This window comes from Natator depressus, chromosome 10 (genome assembly GCF_965152275.1).
Source record: "Natator depressus isolate rNatDep1 chromosome 10, rNatDep2.hap1, whole genome shotgun sequence".
Taxonomy (NCBI): domain Eukaryota; kingdom Metazoa; phylum Chordata; order Testudines; family Cheloniidae; genus Natator; species Natator depressus.
This window is the reverse complement of record NC_134243.1, coordinates 37103173-37117453: the sequence shown is the minus strand read 5'-3', so window position 1 is coordinate 37117453 and position 14281 is coordinate 37103173. Positions and strand designations below refer to the sequence as shown.

Below are 14281 nucleotides of genomic sequence, written 5' to 3'. Positions count from 1 at the left end.
GAAGGAGCATAGTATGAACATGCAATACCGATTTGCTTATAGTGCTTTTTGATCGTTGACAAAACTTTTACTGACAAAACTCTGTAGTGTAGACAAGGCCTAGGATGCAGGGATGAGATACAATGCTAATGTTGGGAATGGCATTGGAGCTTGGGTGTTAGTGGGAACTCACAGCTCCCCCACTGCCTCTCTCAGTGGGCCAGTATCCACTCCCACCACTGTTAGTATCTATAATTGTCAGGGTAGCTGCAGCCTGGAAAGCTTTTGTGGTTCTGTGATATGGGGAATAAGTGATTAATAGACACCCTGTTGTCTGAATCATCTCAGAGCCAGCTGACTGCCATGATTTAAATTGACAGAGGCAATCTTTCTAGCGAAGGAACGAACCACACGCTCCTTTACTATGTTCAGTGTGCTGTAGCATTGCTCCTGATAAACACTCTGAAGTTACAGTGGCTCTGCTAAGGAACACAAGGGAGCACACATCAGCTCCAGCTCTTATCCAGCAGGCGGCAGTGTGAAGGTTGGTAAGTAGCACTGATTGTGCTACAGTCCACAATTACTCCAGGCTCCCCCCTAGGAGTAATTCTTGGGAATCAGGTAGGACAGCTGGGTCTGGGGCAATTCTGATGCTCAGTTGGCAAGAGCAAATGGGACAAATGCCCAGTTTTGGAAAAAAAAAAAAAAAGGACAGGGCTTAAAAAGGGGACTGTCCCAGCCAACACGGGACATATGGTCACCCTACTTTTTAAGACCTCTTCAGTTGGGTCAGATATCATTATTACCTGAATTACAAGCGTGAAGATCTCTTAAAAGAAGCAGGTGATCGAAGAGTCTGACTTTAAAGCGCACTATACTCTATCTTCAGGCAAAGTGTTTGCTACATGGAGTTAACACCCTGAAATGCACACACGCAGCAGTGATGAGGAAGTACAGAGTCCCCTGTTCCACTGTCTTCGAATGGCTCATCCTACTATACATTTTTAGTGTGGGGGAGAGGCTGTTTCTCTTTAAATCACATCTGAGGATGAAGCTGGTATAAGGAAGAGCTTTTGTGGGCTCCGTGATATGGGGAATAAGTGATTAATATACTCCCTGTTGTCTGAATCACCTCAGAGTCAGCAGACTGCCATGACTCAAATTGACAGAGGCAATCTTTCAATGAAGGAACAAACCACACTATCCTTTACTATGTGTTGGGTGTGCTGTAACATTGCTCCTGCCTAACACTCTGAAGTTACGGTGTCTCTGCTGAGGAGTCACACTCATCTGGAGTACTGTATCCAGTTTTGGACCCCACACTACAAGAAGGATGTGGAAAAATTGGGAAAAGTCCAGGAGAAGGCAACAAAAATGATTAGGGGGCTAGAGCATATGATTTATGAGCAGAGGCGGAGGGAACTCGGGGGGGAAGGGATAGCTCAGTGGTTTGAGCATTGGCCTGCTAAACCCAGGGTTGTGAGCTCAATCCTTGAGGGGCCCATTTAGGGATCTGGGGCAAAAATTGGGGATTGGTCCTGCTTTGAGCAGGGGGTTGGACTACATGACCTCCTGAGGTCCCTTCCAACCCTGATATTCTATGATTCTATAAACTGGGATTCTTTAGTCTGCAGAAGAGAAGAATGAGGGGGGATTTGATAGCTGCTTTCAACTACCTGAAAGGGGGTTCCAAAGAGGATGGATCTAGACTGTTCTCAGTGGTAGCAGATGATAGAACAAGGAGTAATGGTTTCAAGCTGCAGTGGGGGAGTGTGACGGTGCGAGACTCACCCTTGCGGCGCCTCCTGCTGGTCTCTCAGGGAATTAGCTCTTCCAGCCTCCAGAGCGCCCTCTCCTGGCCGGTGTCTCGCTGCTGCTGGCCCCCATGTCCCTCCCGGACCCCAGTGCCCCTTTCCCTGGGATGCTGCCCCCTGGCAGTGCCCCCACAGTCTCTGGGTCTCCCCCTCCCAGGGGAACTCCCAACCCCCTATTCCCACCTCACCTCAGTCTTTGGGCAACTGCCAGTCACCATCTAGCCCCCGTTCACTGGGGCAGACTGCAGTATGTAAGCCACTCATCACCAGCAAGGGGGGTTTGGACCTGCTGCCTCTGCCTACCCGTGGACTGCGCCCTGCAACCCCAATACCCCTTTTGGCCTTCCACTAGGCCTGCAGCCTGGGGGGTTTCCAGGCTGGAGCTCCCCAGCTCCTCTGGCCTTCCCCCAGCCCTGCTCTACCTTAGGTACCTAGGTACGCTCCCCAGCAGCCAGGCCTTTCTCCCTCTAAAGGCAGAGAGAGAGAGACTCTGCTTCTGGCCCACTGCCCTCTTATAAGGGCCAGCTGAGCACTGATTGGGGCATGGCCACAGCTGAGGTTGCTTCCCCTCATCAGCCTGGGAGCTGCTTGCCCCCAGCCACAGCCCTCTCCTGGGCTGTTTTAAGCCCCTCAGGGCAGGAGCAGGGTGACCACCCCGCTACAGGGAGGTTTAGGTTGGATATTAGGAAAAACTTTTTCACTAGGAGGGTGGTGAAGAACTGGAATGGGTTACCTAGGGAGGTGGTTGAATCTCCTTCGTCAGAGGTTTTTAAGATCAGGCTTGACAAAGCCCTGGCTGGGATGATTTAGTTGGGGATTGGTCCTGCTTTCAGCAGGGGGTTGGACTAGATGACCTCCTGAGGTCCCGTCCAACCCTAATATTCTATATTGTATAACTTCCCAACTGTGTACATTTCAGTGACCATGACAAGATCACCCAGGCAGGTGCTGAGTAAATGGCTCCGCCTACTCCTGCCAATGGATCTCAAAACCTGACCTGAGACATGGCAGCTATTTTTGTCCTGGGGTCTCCCTTGAGCAGAGTCTGACAAGCATGTCCATTTTGCAGTATGGCTGGGCCATGCTGAGGTTAAACTCATTCCACTTGTGATCTAAACAGGATTCCAATGCAGATGTTCAGCAAGTTCAGTTCATTACCACACTGCATAGCCAGACCTCAGGTGAATATAAGTAGAGATTTACAAGCCTGCATCTCACAGTGGTGGAATGAGACACGTTTGATGCATTTTGTATGCTGTAGCAACTAGTTCCAGGGAGAAGGGGTTAACACATGAGAGGACAAGGACAGGTCTTTGCTACAGAGGCCATTGTGCAGCAGCCGTGAGAGGCTGACCTACAGGAGAAGTGCACTGTACCTGAGCAGCAGCCAGCAGGGAAGCACTGCCGCCAGCTCCTTCTGCCAAGTTGATCAAAATGACACCGGTACTGGCTGGACGAGAGCAGACCCAGCTCTGAGGGTTTGGAGTTTGATTTGTTTATGGTGTGGAGGGTCCAAGTACACATAGGAAGGAAGAACACTGTGATCCCCAGCACGCTGGGCTGCTGTCTGGCTTCATGAAGTCAGCTTCACCACCCCACCCCACTCACGTGGGAGAGCAAGTCAGGGCCAGTTGGAATTACCCTCTTGTTCTCTAGCAGGGAGGAGAGGGAGGAGTGGCTGGTGCTGTTAAACTTGAGAGGATGATTCAGACAGAGAAAATGAGCAGGAAAAGCCAAGAAGAACAGAGCAGCAGTGCCATGAACTGCACCTATCACCACTAGTGTTTACACTCACAGGGACCAGGTCCGGGAATAATAAGGAAGCACCTGTGGCTAAGCCTTGTTTAGATTGTAACAGCACTACCGTTCCACCAGTAGTAGCCCGGGTGGGAGCGCTAGGACAGATCAGGTGCTAGCCTGCGTCACAGACCTGCTCTGGCCAAGTTCAGGTGACATGGCACACCTGGTGCCTTGTCTAGGCTAGGGCTCCCACACTGTGTTAGCCACGATGGGACTTATCCAGGAAAAGGACTAGTGTACAGACAGCATTGGAGCCTTGTCTACATTAGCAGAACTAACCCGAGCAATGGGCACTGAGCAGTTTGGTCCTGGGCTACATTTGCAATTAGTGTTCAGAGCTGGTTCAAATTTCTCCCACTGAGGACATCAGTTGTCAGCAACCAGTAATTCTGCACATGAAGCCAAGGTCCTAGAGTCCTGGTTGGCACCGCTGTGAGGAAGTGCAGACTAATGCACCCAGTTCAGCCCTCTGCATGGTTTGAAAACTTGCTAAGAGCCAGCTCAAAGCTGCAGGGGGAAGAAACAAGCAAAGAACTGTCAAGCAGCCACCCACCTGCTAGCTCACCTAGAAAAGATATGGAGAGGGAGTGAGCTCCGCAATGGGACTAAAACCCCGGCTGGGATGTGTACAAAGGCAAACAGCTTTTCTGCCGCCCTTTGGAGGAGTCTACCGTAACCCTTGATTTGCCAGTGGGAAGATTAGTTTTTATTAGCTGATATTATGAAATGGTGCCAGAATCAACGTCCTACCGCTGTGTGTGACAGAGCTCACAGCTTCCAAGGACAGTGGGTGTGGGGTGGACGAAGGTGGGCACAACTAGCATGAAATCTGCATGTGCCATTCTAAAAGCTATCCTGTTACTGCACATCCAACCTAACACAGAGGACCTCTTGTCTCTTCAGGAGAACTCGTTCATCTCCATTATACTCAGTTACATGTTAGCGTTCTTTGGAGACATCACACTTGCCTTCCACAGCACAGGGCTTCTTCCATGAACCCCTACAGGCTCAGGCAAGTACAGATCCATCATAGGAGAGCGAACTTCCAATTTCTGACACTACCAGTCAAGCATGCAACCTCCTCCCAGCTCCCAAACAGTACAGCTTCAACTCTTACAGCTACTTGCACATAAAGCTCTGTAGCACTCACAGTTGCTCCAAAGCCCAAGATTAGACTTTCTGGGCTAGTTGACCCCAGGTCACTGATCTGTAAAAGCCCCAGCCCTAAAGGACTTTAGGTTTGGGACATTTCCTGCTACCCAGCACTAGCTTCTTGTGATACCAGAATGACATGTTATCTCCTTAGCTAACCTCAGAGAAACACCTATTCCTACTGAGGCCTCATTAGCCACTGACACATTTACAGTAGCATTACTGTTTACTAAATTGGGCTTTTTGGCTAGTAGAAGCAGTTTTTCTTTTAGCTGGTATCTGTCACAGGTAACTTGCTCATCTAATTTGAGATCAGCTGAAGAGTAGCCTCTAGTGGCCAGACCCTACCTTTACACTAAACATTCTCCACAGCATTCTTACTCATCGCTGAACAGAGATAGGCAGGAGCAGGGCGCTACAGAGACGCTTGTTTCAGTGATCCCTTACAGTCAGACAGTCCCACTCCTGCTCTTCACAATACATTTAAAGTGCAGCTTTACTCTAAGAAATGACTGTGTAAAAATGGCACTCTAAGGCTCCATGCTGTCTCTAATCGCTACATAAAATGCACTGTCAGCACTGTTTTTTCTAACTGCCAGCTCCAGAGACTCACCCTTAGTTCAGAGTTTCAAGTGAGCTCTTTCTGTCTCATGCATCATCACCAGTGACTGAGGTTCTGCAAGCCAAATTATGTCATAAGTGACACCGGTGCAACAACACTGTCCAGTGATTCCAGTTGCACCTGTGCAAACAGACTGAAGACTAACAAAGCTCTAGATGGCACTGATTGAGAACAATCTGAAGACAATGGGGCTGCCCAGGTGTTAACGAGGGCACAATGTGTTGTGCAGAACATCACTTAGTGGTGATGACACGAGATATTCAGAGGGCAGCTGGACTCAAACCTCATCCAGGAAATGTAACTGAACTGGCAACTGGTGCTGAACACTGTTTAACCGCAAGTGCAGCCAAGGATAAACCACCTGGAAAGAGGGAGAGGAAGGATGGTCTTGTGATTAACATGCCTGACTGGGACTTGGGAGATCTGGGCTCAATTCTCTGCTCTGCTACAGACTCCCTATGTGACTTGGCCAAGTCACTTAATCTCTGTCCTTCAGTTTCCCATCTGTAAAATGGAGACACCAACTCTTCCTTGTAGCTTTTGAAGGTGGTTATGTCTCATGATGCAGAGCAAGTGCCTACTACAAAATCTGGCTTTAGAACGAGAAATCTGTACCAGACAGCTTTGCTGAAAGGGTAAAGCCAACAGCTTGTATGTTTAAATTTTATTTTAATACTTCAACCCAAATTCTGTGCAGTCACATAAACACTCAACACTGACATGAATGGAGGGCATAGTTACATGACCTGGAAAGTCACAATTAGACAGCACTGCAATCACCTGGAGAAAAATGTCACTCAGGATATATTTTGCATTCATATCACCTACAAACAGACTGGTACAAAATTCATCTCAAAACAAGAGTTGGCTCAGAAGACAGAGCTGTTATCACACAGTGATGAGACTGTATCTGAGCCCTCTATGCATTTTGTGCCTGGGCGGGATTCCAGATGTGGATTGCAGCAGCTAACTTTTCCCTCTGCCCCAGCTTCAGGTGAGGTCTTGGTCCCTGCCCATTTGTGATATCAGAGCGTAGCTCTGAGGACACAAAGGCAGTGTAAACTCCGATTCCCCAGGATTTAAAACTAAAACTAGAAAGAGGTGAATCAGTAGGTACTGTTTTCAAACATACCAATGCTGGGATTAGCAGCTGATTTGATATGCAAGAAAATTATTTTTGGGAGGCTAAAAGATACTTCTGCTGATATAAGTTTAACCCTTTCAGTAACATTCAGTCTATATTCTCCACAGAAGAGAATGTAACCCTCAAGGAGGCTCCTCGTCTGTCACCTCTCTGGTGAGGGACAGAAGATGGAAGGTGACTATCACAAAAAGTGCATGATTATCAGAGAGCAATTAGCTTTCCAGAGACACAGCCACCCTGGGTAGCGTAACTGTTGGTTTCTGTGCTGTAAGTAGGTCAGAGGCTATTTTCAGATGCCTAGGGGAGGTGGGTGGTGGTTCTAATCTTCTCCATCCCCAGAAAGCGTCTGTCTAATAGAAAGTTACAACTCAGAAATGCATTCCCAGGAAGCCAGAGATGCTCTTAAAGAGCAGCGACTGCATCTCAACAGCCAGAACCGTAGCTCCACACTAACAGCATAAATTGAAGGGCACTGATAACACACAATACCACCACCAAAGGGACATGTCTTCAAAGGCTGTTCAGAATTACAGTAAAGTAACTCATCATACTACACACTTCCCAGCTGGAGCCCTGATCTCTGAGAAGCCACCCACTCTAGCAGTCTTCTCAAAAACTGGTCTATGTACCCAAACCCAAGAGTTCTGCATGTAACATACACAACACCGCTCACTGATTTACATGAACCTGGATGGATTTCTCTTTAACATCAATTTTTAAATCACAGACAGAAGATGCATCTTTGCCACTGGAGAGGAAGGGACAGGTCCTCAGCTCATAGCACCACAGCTCTGAGCTGCCTTAGGCTCACAAAGAAATATTATACACAAACATTTACATATAAAAGGAGCATTAGTTTTTATGGAATAACTACAAGAGGAGAATACGAAAGACAGCTTTATATAATACAATTCCTCTTGCATGTTTGTTGTGGCTTCTTGGGCAGGTTGGGTTATCCCAGTGCCGGACCTGCGTACACTAAATTGGTCTTCTGGGATTTTATTTCTCAAGTACTCACCCTAATGAGATCTTTTAGCACCACATCCTGGTTAAAAAAACTGCTTCTGCAATACATTCCTCCTAAGAGTCCTATGAACACAGATGGCAGTCAGTAGAGGGGTCACTAGTTTCCCCACCCACCTGGGCAAGGGGAGAAGTTACTTCTAGCACAGCTTCAGTGACTCGTCACCCATTGCTTCCAGAAGCGGGGTTCAGGCAGTGGAACCCTTTTGCACACGGATCATCCTGTAACATCAATTCCCCCTCCCTGCCACTTCCCCTCCCCCAATTACCCTGGTGAGGTAGTGTTTGTTCCAAGTCATAAGAGTATCCTCCCCTTTTCTCAAATTGCAAGGCTTATGCCTAGACATGGACTGCCTCATGAGAAGCTACTCACCAGACTCCCATTACCCAATGTGGTGAGCTCCTTTAAGAAGGAAGTGAAGACTCTGCTATGGTCACCTGCAGAAACAGGATAACAGGCCATCTGCATAGGTTGTGTGAAGTGTGATCCCCAGCCCAGGCAGACATTTGCGCTTGCTCAGCTCCAGTGCCCGTGCTAAAAATAGCAGTGTGAACACTGTGGGAGAGGTGACGGCTCGGGGTAGCCACTCAAATCCAAGCCTGCCCGAGCCCGCAGGTCTGAACGTGGGGTAGACAGCCTGACCTGCAGCATGTGCCACGACATCCACACTGTTATTATCAGTGCACTAGATTGAGCTGAGCTACCCCACGTCTGTCTACTTGTGCTGGAAATCACCTCCCAGCTGCAGCGTAGAAATACCCTCGGGACGTCTTTGTGGGCCCTCCATGGTGGAAGGATTAGGGGCATCTGCTATTTGTACACAACACAATCCTGGCAAAGGTCAAAACTGAGCTTTTCATTGCTGCTAAGAGGCAGATGCCCAAATGCCAGTGACTTTCAGTAGGATTTGGGTGCCTACCTCCCCGAGGGTTCTCTGAAAAACCAGCCTAGTATTCTAAAGCTGAGTTTGCTGTTGTCTTCTATTCAAGCAGTTTTCTGGGGTTACATTTCCACCCTAGCAGTCTGGGGGGAGGATTCTGTAGATGCTATTTGAGGAGTGGGAGAGGTTGGGGAAGGCAAGAAAACCAGAATGTCTCTGGATGTGTTTTGCAGACAGACTTAAGAATTGCTTGAATGTGAAAGTCTCCCACTCTTGCCAACCCAGAGCTCAAGGGACAGGTGGTATCTTAATTACATGAAAATTACTGCTAAGAACAAACTGTACACAAGCTGGAAGAATGAGGCAGAGGGGAGAACATATTTGAGAACCCCCCCTCCCCCCAAGGTACTCAGTGCATTTTCTGAATGAATCCTTTGCCCAAGGAAGTTGATAAGATGCCATTAAGCACCAAAAGTGATATGACATTTGCTTTTCAATATCCTACAGATAGATGGACACCTGCCAGTGCTTACAGAAAGCAAGGTACAATCATGCAAGGTTCTTTTCAGCCAACAGCCATTGGTGCAGGTGGATGATATAATCTGTTACCAGCTCAATTAACAGACATATGGATAGGAATTACCACTAGTTTCTTTCAGTCTGGAAAGAACTTGCTTTGAGATACAGGCATGAGAGCTCTGTATGGAAAGTTAAAGGCACTGTAGAGATTTTACAGTGCCAGTTACTGGGAGATGATCCACCCATACCAAAGCAGTTAATGAAGTAACTGTCTACAGATCATGGACCTCCATGTTCTCCATGGCCTGTGCTCAGCAACATAGCCATGGGTGCATCAGCAGACTTAACTATCACTCTCAGCAATATGCAAATAGGGACAGCCAGGCCACACCTAATCCTCTCAGCTTGCTTAGTCTCCCTTTGCAGCCTAATTACTTTGGTAAAAATGTCAACATTCCATCCTGGCATAGGAAACCTTCCAAACCATCGAGGGCAGAGGTGGGCAAACTACGGCCCGCGGGCCACATCTGGCCTACTGGACCGTCCTGCCTGGCCCTTGAGCTCCCGGCCAGGGTGGCTAGCCCCCGGCCCCTCTCCCACAGCTTCAGCTCACCATGCAGCCAGCGCTCTGGGTGGCGGGGCTGCAAGCTCCTGCCGGGCAGTGCAGCTGCGAGAGCCGCCAGTGTAGTGTACTAAATTGCTCCCCGTAGGAATGTGCTACTTAGGGCTGCCAGTCCTGGTGCTCTGAGCGGCATTTTAAGGAGATGGGGAGTCCCCGGGGCAGTCAGGGGACAGGGACTGGTTGGATAGGCGTGGGAGTCCTGGGGGGCGTGTCAGGGGACAGGGAGTGGGGGTGGGATAGACGGTGGGGTCCCAAGGGGGTGGTTAGGGGCCGGGGGTCCCGGGAGGGGGTGGTCAGGGGACAAGGAGCAGGGGAGGTTGGATGGGTCAAGGGTTTTGAGGGGGGGCAGTTAGGGGACGGGAAGTGGGAGGGGGCACAGTCCAGGCTCTTTGGGGAGGCACAGCCTTTCACACCCGGCCCTCCACACAGTTTTGGAACCCTGATGTGGACTTCAGGCCAAAAATGTTGCCCACCGCTGATCTAGGGCCAGAACCCTGCCTGGAATGGGGAATTAGCTCCTCAGACCAGTTATGTTATAAGCCATCTGGGATGGAAACTCCTGCTGACTGATCTTAAGGGGGCACTGAAATGAACTATTTTTTACTAGCTGAGCCAGTTGCTAATACTGACATTTAAGAACCCGAATGGTGCAACTATGGGGGTGAACATGCACCCCAAGGCTAGTGCACACTATCACTTGGAAGATAAAAGGGTCTTAGTTCAGTCAATTCAAATCTGGAAACTGATCTTTTAAGCAGGGGCAAACTTCATTCACCTCCCATGTGCTTCTACCATGTGCTGAACACAATATTGCAAAGTCCACAGCATATCAGATGGTATGGGCTGTCAGTCAATGGCATCTATACTCACAGGCACAGGGAGGCCTTTTCAAGGTGAGCAGCAAAACAAGCTGGAACCAAAGCTGCTTAAGATTCTAACAGAATATTTGTTCAGATTTAACACTGACAAATGTATATTTTTCAGCCAGAATATGAGTCTGCTCCTGCAGCCATTACTCAGCAAGGTCAGGGCCCAAGATTCTGGGTTAGCCACATGACAGCTGCCCTCTCCAAACACATTCGACGCACTGCAAGGATGCACAGGGCAAGGACAATGCTTCCTTGTTCCATCATGAGTGCTTGTGGTGTTACTAGCTCTTGCAGGAGTAAGTGATGTTGCTGTGCACCAACAAGAGAAAGATTCCGATTACAAACAGACTGTTTGATGTTCATCTATCATTTTAAAAGGGTGCATCCACAATCCGTTACTGACCTGGGTTCTTATGGAAGGGCTTCCAACAATGGCATCACAAGAAGCTGTTCATCTTCCAGGCTAACCTTTGCCAGTGGGTTCTTGAGAGGCAGTGCCCTGCCAAAGTCACACAACTGTCTGCCAGTCCCTTTAGATGTGGCCCGGGCAAGTAAGACTTAGCCAGCCTCATCTGAGCCAGTGGATTCTGAGGAGATCTTGCCCAGCCTAGTTAAGAGTTGGGCCACTGATTTTTCACTGCATATTTTGATCTCCCTTTATAAAAGAAATGCACCTTAAAAAAAGGTAATATTCAAGATTCTCTATTTTAATGCAATTGCTATCACTATATACCTGGTGAGGAAACAGTGCTCTCTCTTCCCTCCATCTGGCTGCAGAACTCCCCCTCACTAGTGATCACTCTGCTGAAGTACTCAGAGGAATCTCTCTAACACGTGCTCACACTGATCCTCCATTGAGATGCATAGACTAAGCCAGGAAAGGACAAGTCTCAAAGCTGGACTGCTAACTTCATCTGCCAAGCAATGGGAAATCATTTCCAGTCACGAAGCGTGTCTGCGGAGAAATGCTGCCAGAACTGTCAGGCAAGAAGAAAGGACTGTTTCACCTGTCCAACTTATACCATGAGGCATTACTGGCAAAGCATGGCTGCATTTTACACTGAGAGAGCACTAGTCTCTCCAGTCAATAGGCAGATTCAAGTGCTATAGAAACAGCAACCCCTAGAGCCTGTCTGGGGAACTAATACATTCCCAGACACAAGACTGAATTGATAGATGAGATCATTTTCTATCTCTGTAGGTACTCTCCCCTCCGCCCACTCTTATCTGCTTCTCTTTGGAGAAGGCATTGTGTTTCTGCATCCAATTGCTAATTTTCTGCCTGGCCTGTTATCACTACTGGTGCAAAATCTCATGTCAGCTGCCAGGAACCATGAAGAAGGGGAAGAGTTTGTGCCCCGCATATAGCCTGCTGGCTTTTAGCTGCCTGAGCCGTGAGTCATAATATTACAACTGGAAGTCATGATTCTGATATGTCATAGGAATGTAAACAGAAAGTCAGCCTTTGAGGAAGTGCTTTCCCAGACTGGATGCTTCCTACAGAGGGGCAGACTTTGTAAGCAGATTAAGAACACTAGCTTTCAGATGTGGGGAAAGACAACTATTAGTCTTTGTTCCTTTCAGAAGCTTTGCTGACTTGCTCAGGAAAGGGTGCTGAAAATGGATACATGGATCTGCCTGATGGGTGGACCCATATGCAAAGTCTACTTATAGAAAGCCACTGATTTCATAAACCAATATTCTGTGTCAAATATTTTATAAACCAATATTCTTCCCCTGCAAGTGGCAAACTGATGTCATTGGCACAAGCCAGGCACTATACAAGCCACACACAGCTCTGCCAATATACCTGCATCCTGATGAGCAAAACGCTGCTGTTCCAGTCCTGGCCTCAGAGACTGATTGCATATGGATACACATCCACTCAGGACTAGAATGAGATACCCACATTTCCACTTGTTACTGAAATCAGGATTTGAACCCAGTTTGCCAGAGGTAAAAGGAATTAACCAGATGCACCACCTAGCCCTTTACATGTTACATATAAGGAGCAACAGTAAACAACTAAGCCCTGCATTTAGCATGCTCCTTAATAGCTAAGCTAGGAGCCTAGTGGAATTTTTGTGCTAGCTTGGCTTTTGCATTAGTATTTGTCTTGAGAATTTTGAGATGTCTGACAGGCTCATTGTTTTGATGATGGTTATAGCCTCAGGCATTCATGGTGTCCTTGAAGCCCCACACCTCCATGGCAGAGATCTGGAAGCTTTCAGAGCACAGTGGCTGATTATTGAAAGTATTGCAGTGGCTGGTTCTCCCATGGTTCAGGTCCGCATCAAGGTAGAGGGCCTGGCCATCACCACCTCCTACAGAGAAAGGAAGAACAAAAATGTTACATTGCTTTTGCGTTTCTGAGGATGTGAAACTTACAGCTACACAGAGAAGGGGTCTGATGGCCTTTACCTCCAGGGACAGCTGGAATATAGGAAGACCCACCACGATGTTCAGCTGCTGTCTTTTAGAACGAAGGACACTTGTTTCTATGCATGGATTCTAATGAAGCTAGCAGAACTGCAAGTGACCATTTTGGCAAATTCATGGAAGACAACCCAGGCAGAAAGAAAAGGAGTACTTGTGGCACCTACTCCTGTTCTTTTTGCAGATACAGACTAGCACGGCTGCTACTCTGAACCCAGGCAGACTGGCTCCACACCTGCTTGACTTCATTGATTTTTTTATTTTCATGTTTTTAAAAAAGAAGGCTCCAGTAAGTTACTAACTGGTTATCTGAACTTGAATTAAACAGAACAAGTGACAAATCAAGATAGAATCCCTCGGACAACTTAATGAGCAATATCAAACTGGGGAGCGGGACAAAGCAGGGTACTAAAAGGGACTGGTACAATCTTCTAGATCATTGTAAAAGATATCCCAAAGTTTACTGCATGTTGATCAGATCTGTGAGAGACCAGACTGACAGAATATTGCACAGATCTTAGAGGGACAAGAAATTCAGTTAAATTAATTTAGATCAATGAAAAACATACTTGTTGGGATGGAGATGACAAAGACTCCCAGTCAAAACAAAATGAAGGGTGTTGTCTGAAGAGCAGTTACACAAGAAAGGCAGTTAGATAAGGCATAACATACTTGAGGGGTCACTCCAGTGGAAATCCTGTTCTGTGTCAGAGACTGGACTAGACAATAATTCCCACATACAAATCTGATGCACTAAGATGGATGTAACTAGTACCGCCTCCCTTAATAACAGAGCTTTGTGATGAGCCACGATACACCATCACTGGTCTCCAGTTGTCATGTGCTCTCTAGATTTCAACTCAGCTCGTGTTGTATTGTGAGCTGGTTGAGTTTGGAGCAGCCCACCCCACAGTGGACTATAATGCACATTACTAAATAGGAATCAGTAGGAACTAGATATTACAGCTGAAGTCTTGATCTGGTAACCATCAGACTAGATGCTCTCAAAGCAGGTCTCTTTCAACCCTGTTTTCAGACTTTAGTAGATGCACTTTAAAACTGTGGCTGTCAGAAAAACTGTTCTGGGGAAAACTTCTCAGTACATAACTGTTGCCTGCATTTCCAATCATAACTGACTACTTTATTAGCCAATAGGCTTTTGCCACAGTAAGCAGCACTGTAGACCCACTCCAGTTGCAGCAGAGCAAGCTGCTGTATTCTAGTTCACCTCGTGCTTCAACACCAGTTCATTGCCAGCTAAGTCCATATTCCAGAATTATTCGCAATCACGTGTACAGCAGACCATAGGTGGAGCTGTGCCTGCAGCATCTAGTCCTTACAATGTTTTCTCTTTAGAAGTGCGCTATCCAAGTTTTGATACAAAATTTGGCAGAGCAGGATGTTTTCACAGTCACTTTTC

The 14281-nt window shown here is 47.5% G+C and overlaps 1 protein-coding gene across 2 annotated transcripts in view; it reads right to left on the bottom strand.

The window, feature by feature from the left end:
- Positions 1–9807: 9807 nt before the first annotated feature.
- Positions 9808–14281, bottom strand: part of TBC1D24 (TBC1 domain family member 24) — a 60331-nt gene continuing 55857 nt past the window's right edge. The window contains exon 8 of one of the 2 annotated variants that reach the window (XM_074965751.1): positions 9808–12749. In XM_074965751.1, the coding sequence (XP_074821852.1) occupies positions 12595–12749 (155 nt within the window). In that variant the 3' untranslated portion in view covers positions 9808–12594. The remainder of the gene's footprint in view (positions 12750–14281) is intronic. The other variant, XM_074965752.1, reaches the window with a different exon arrangement.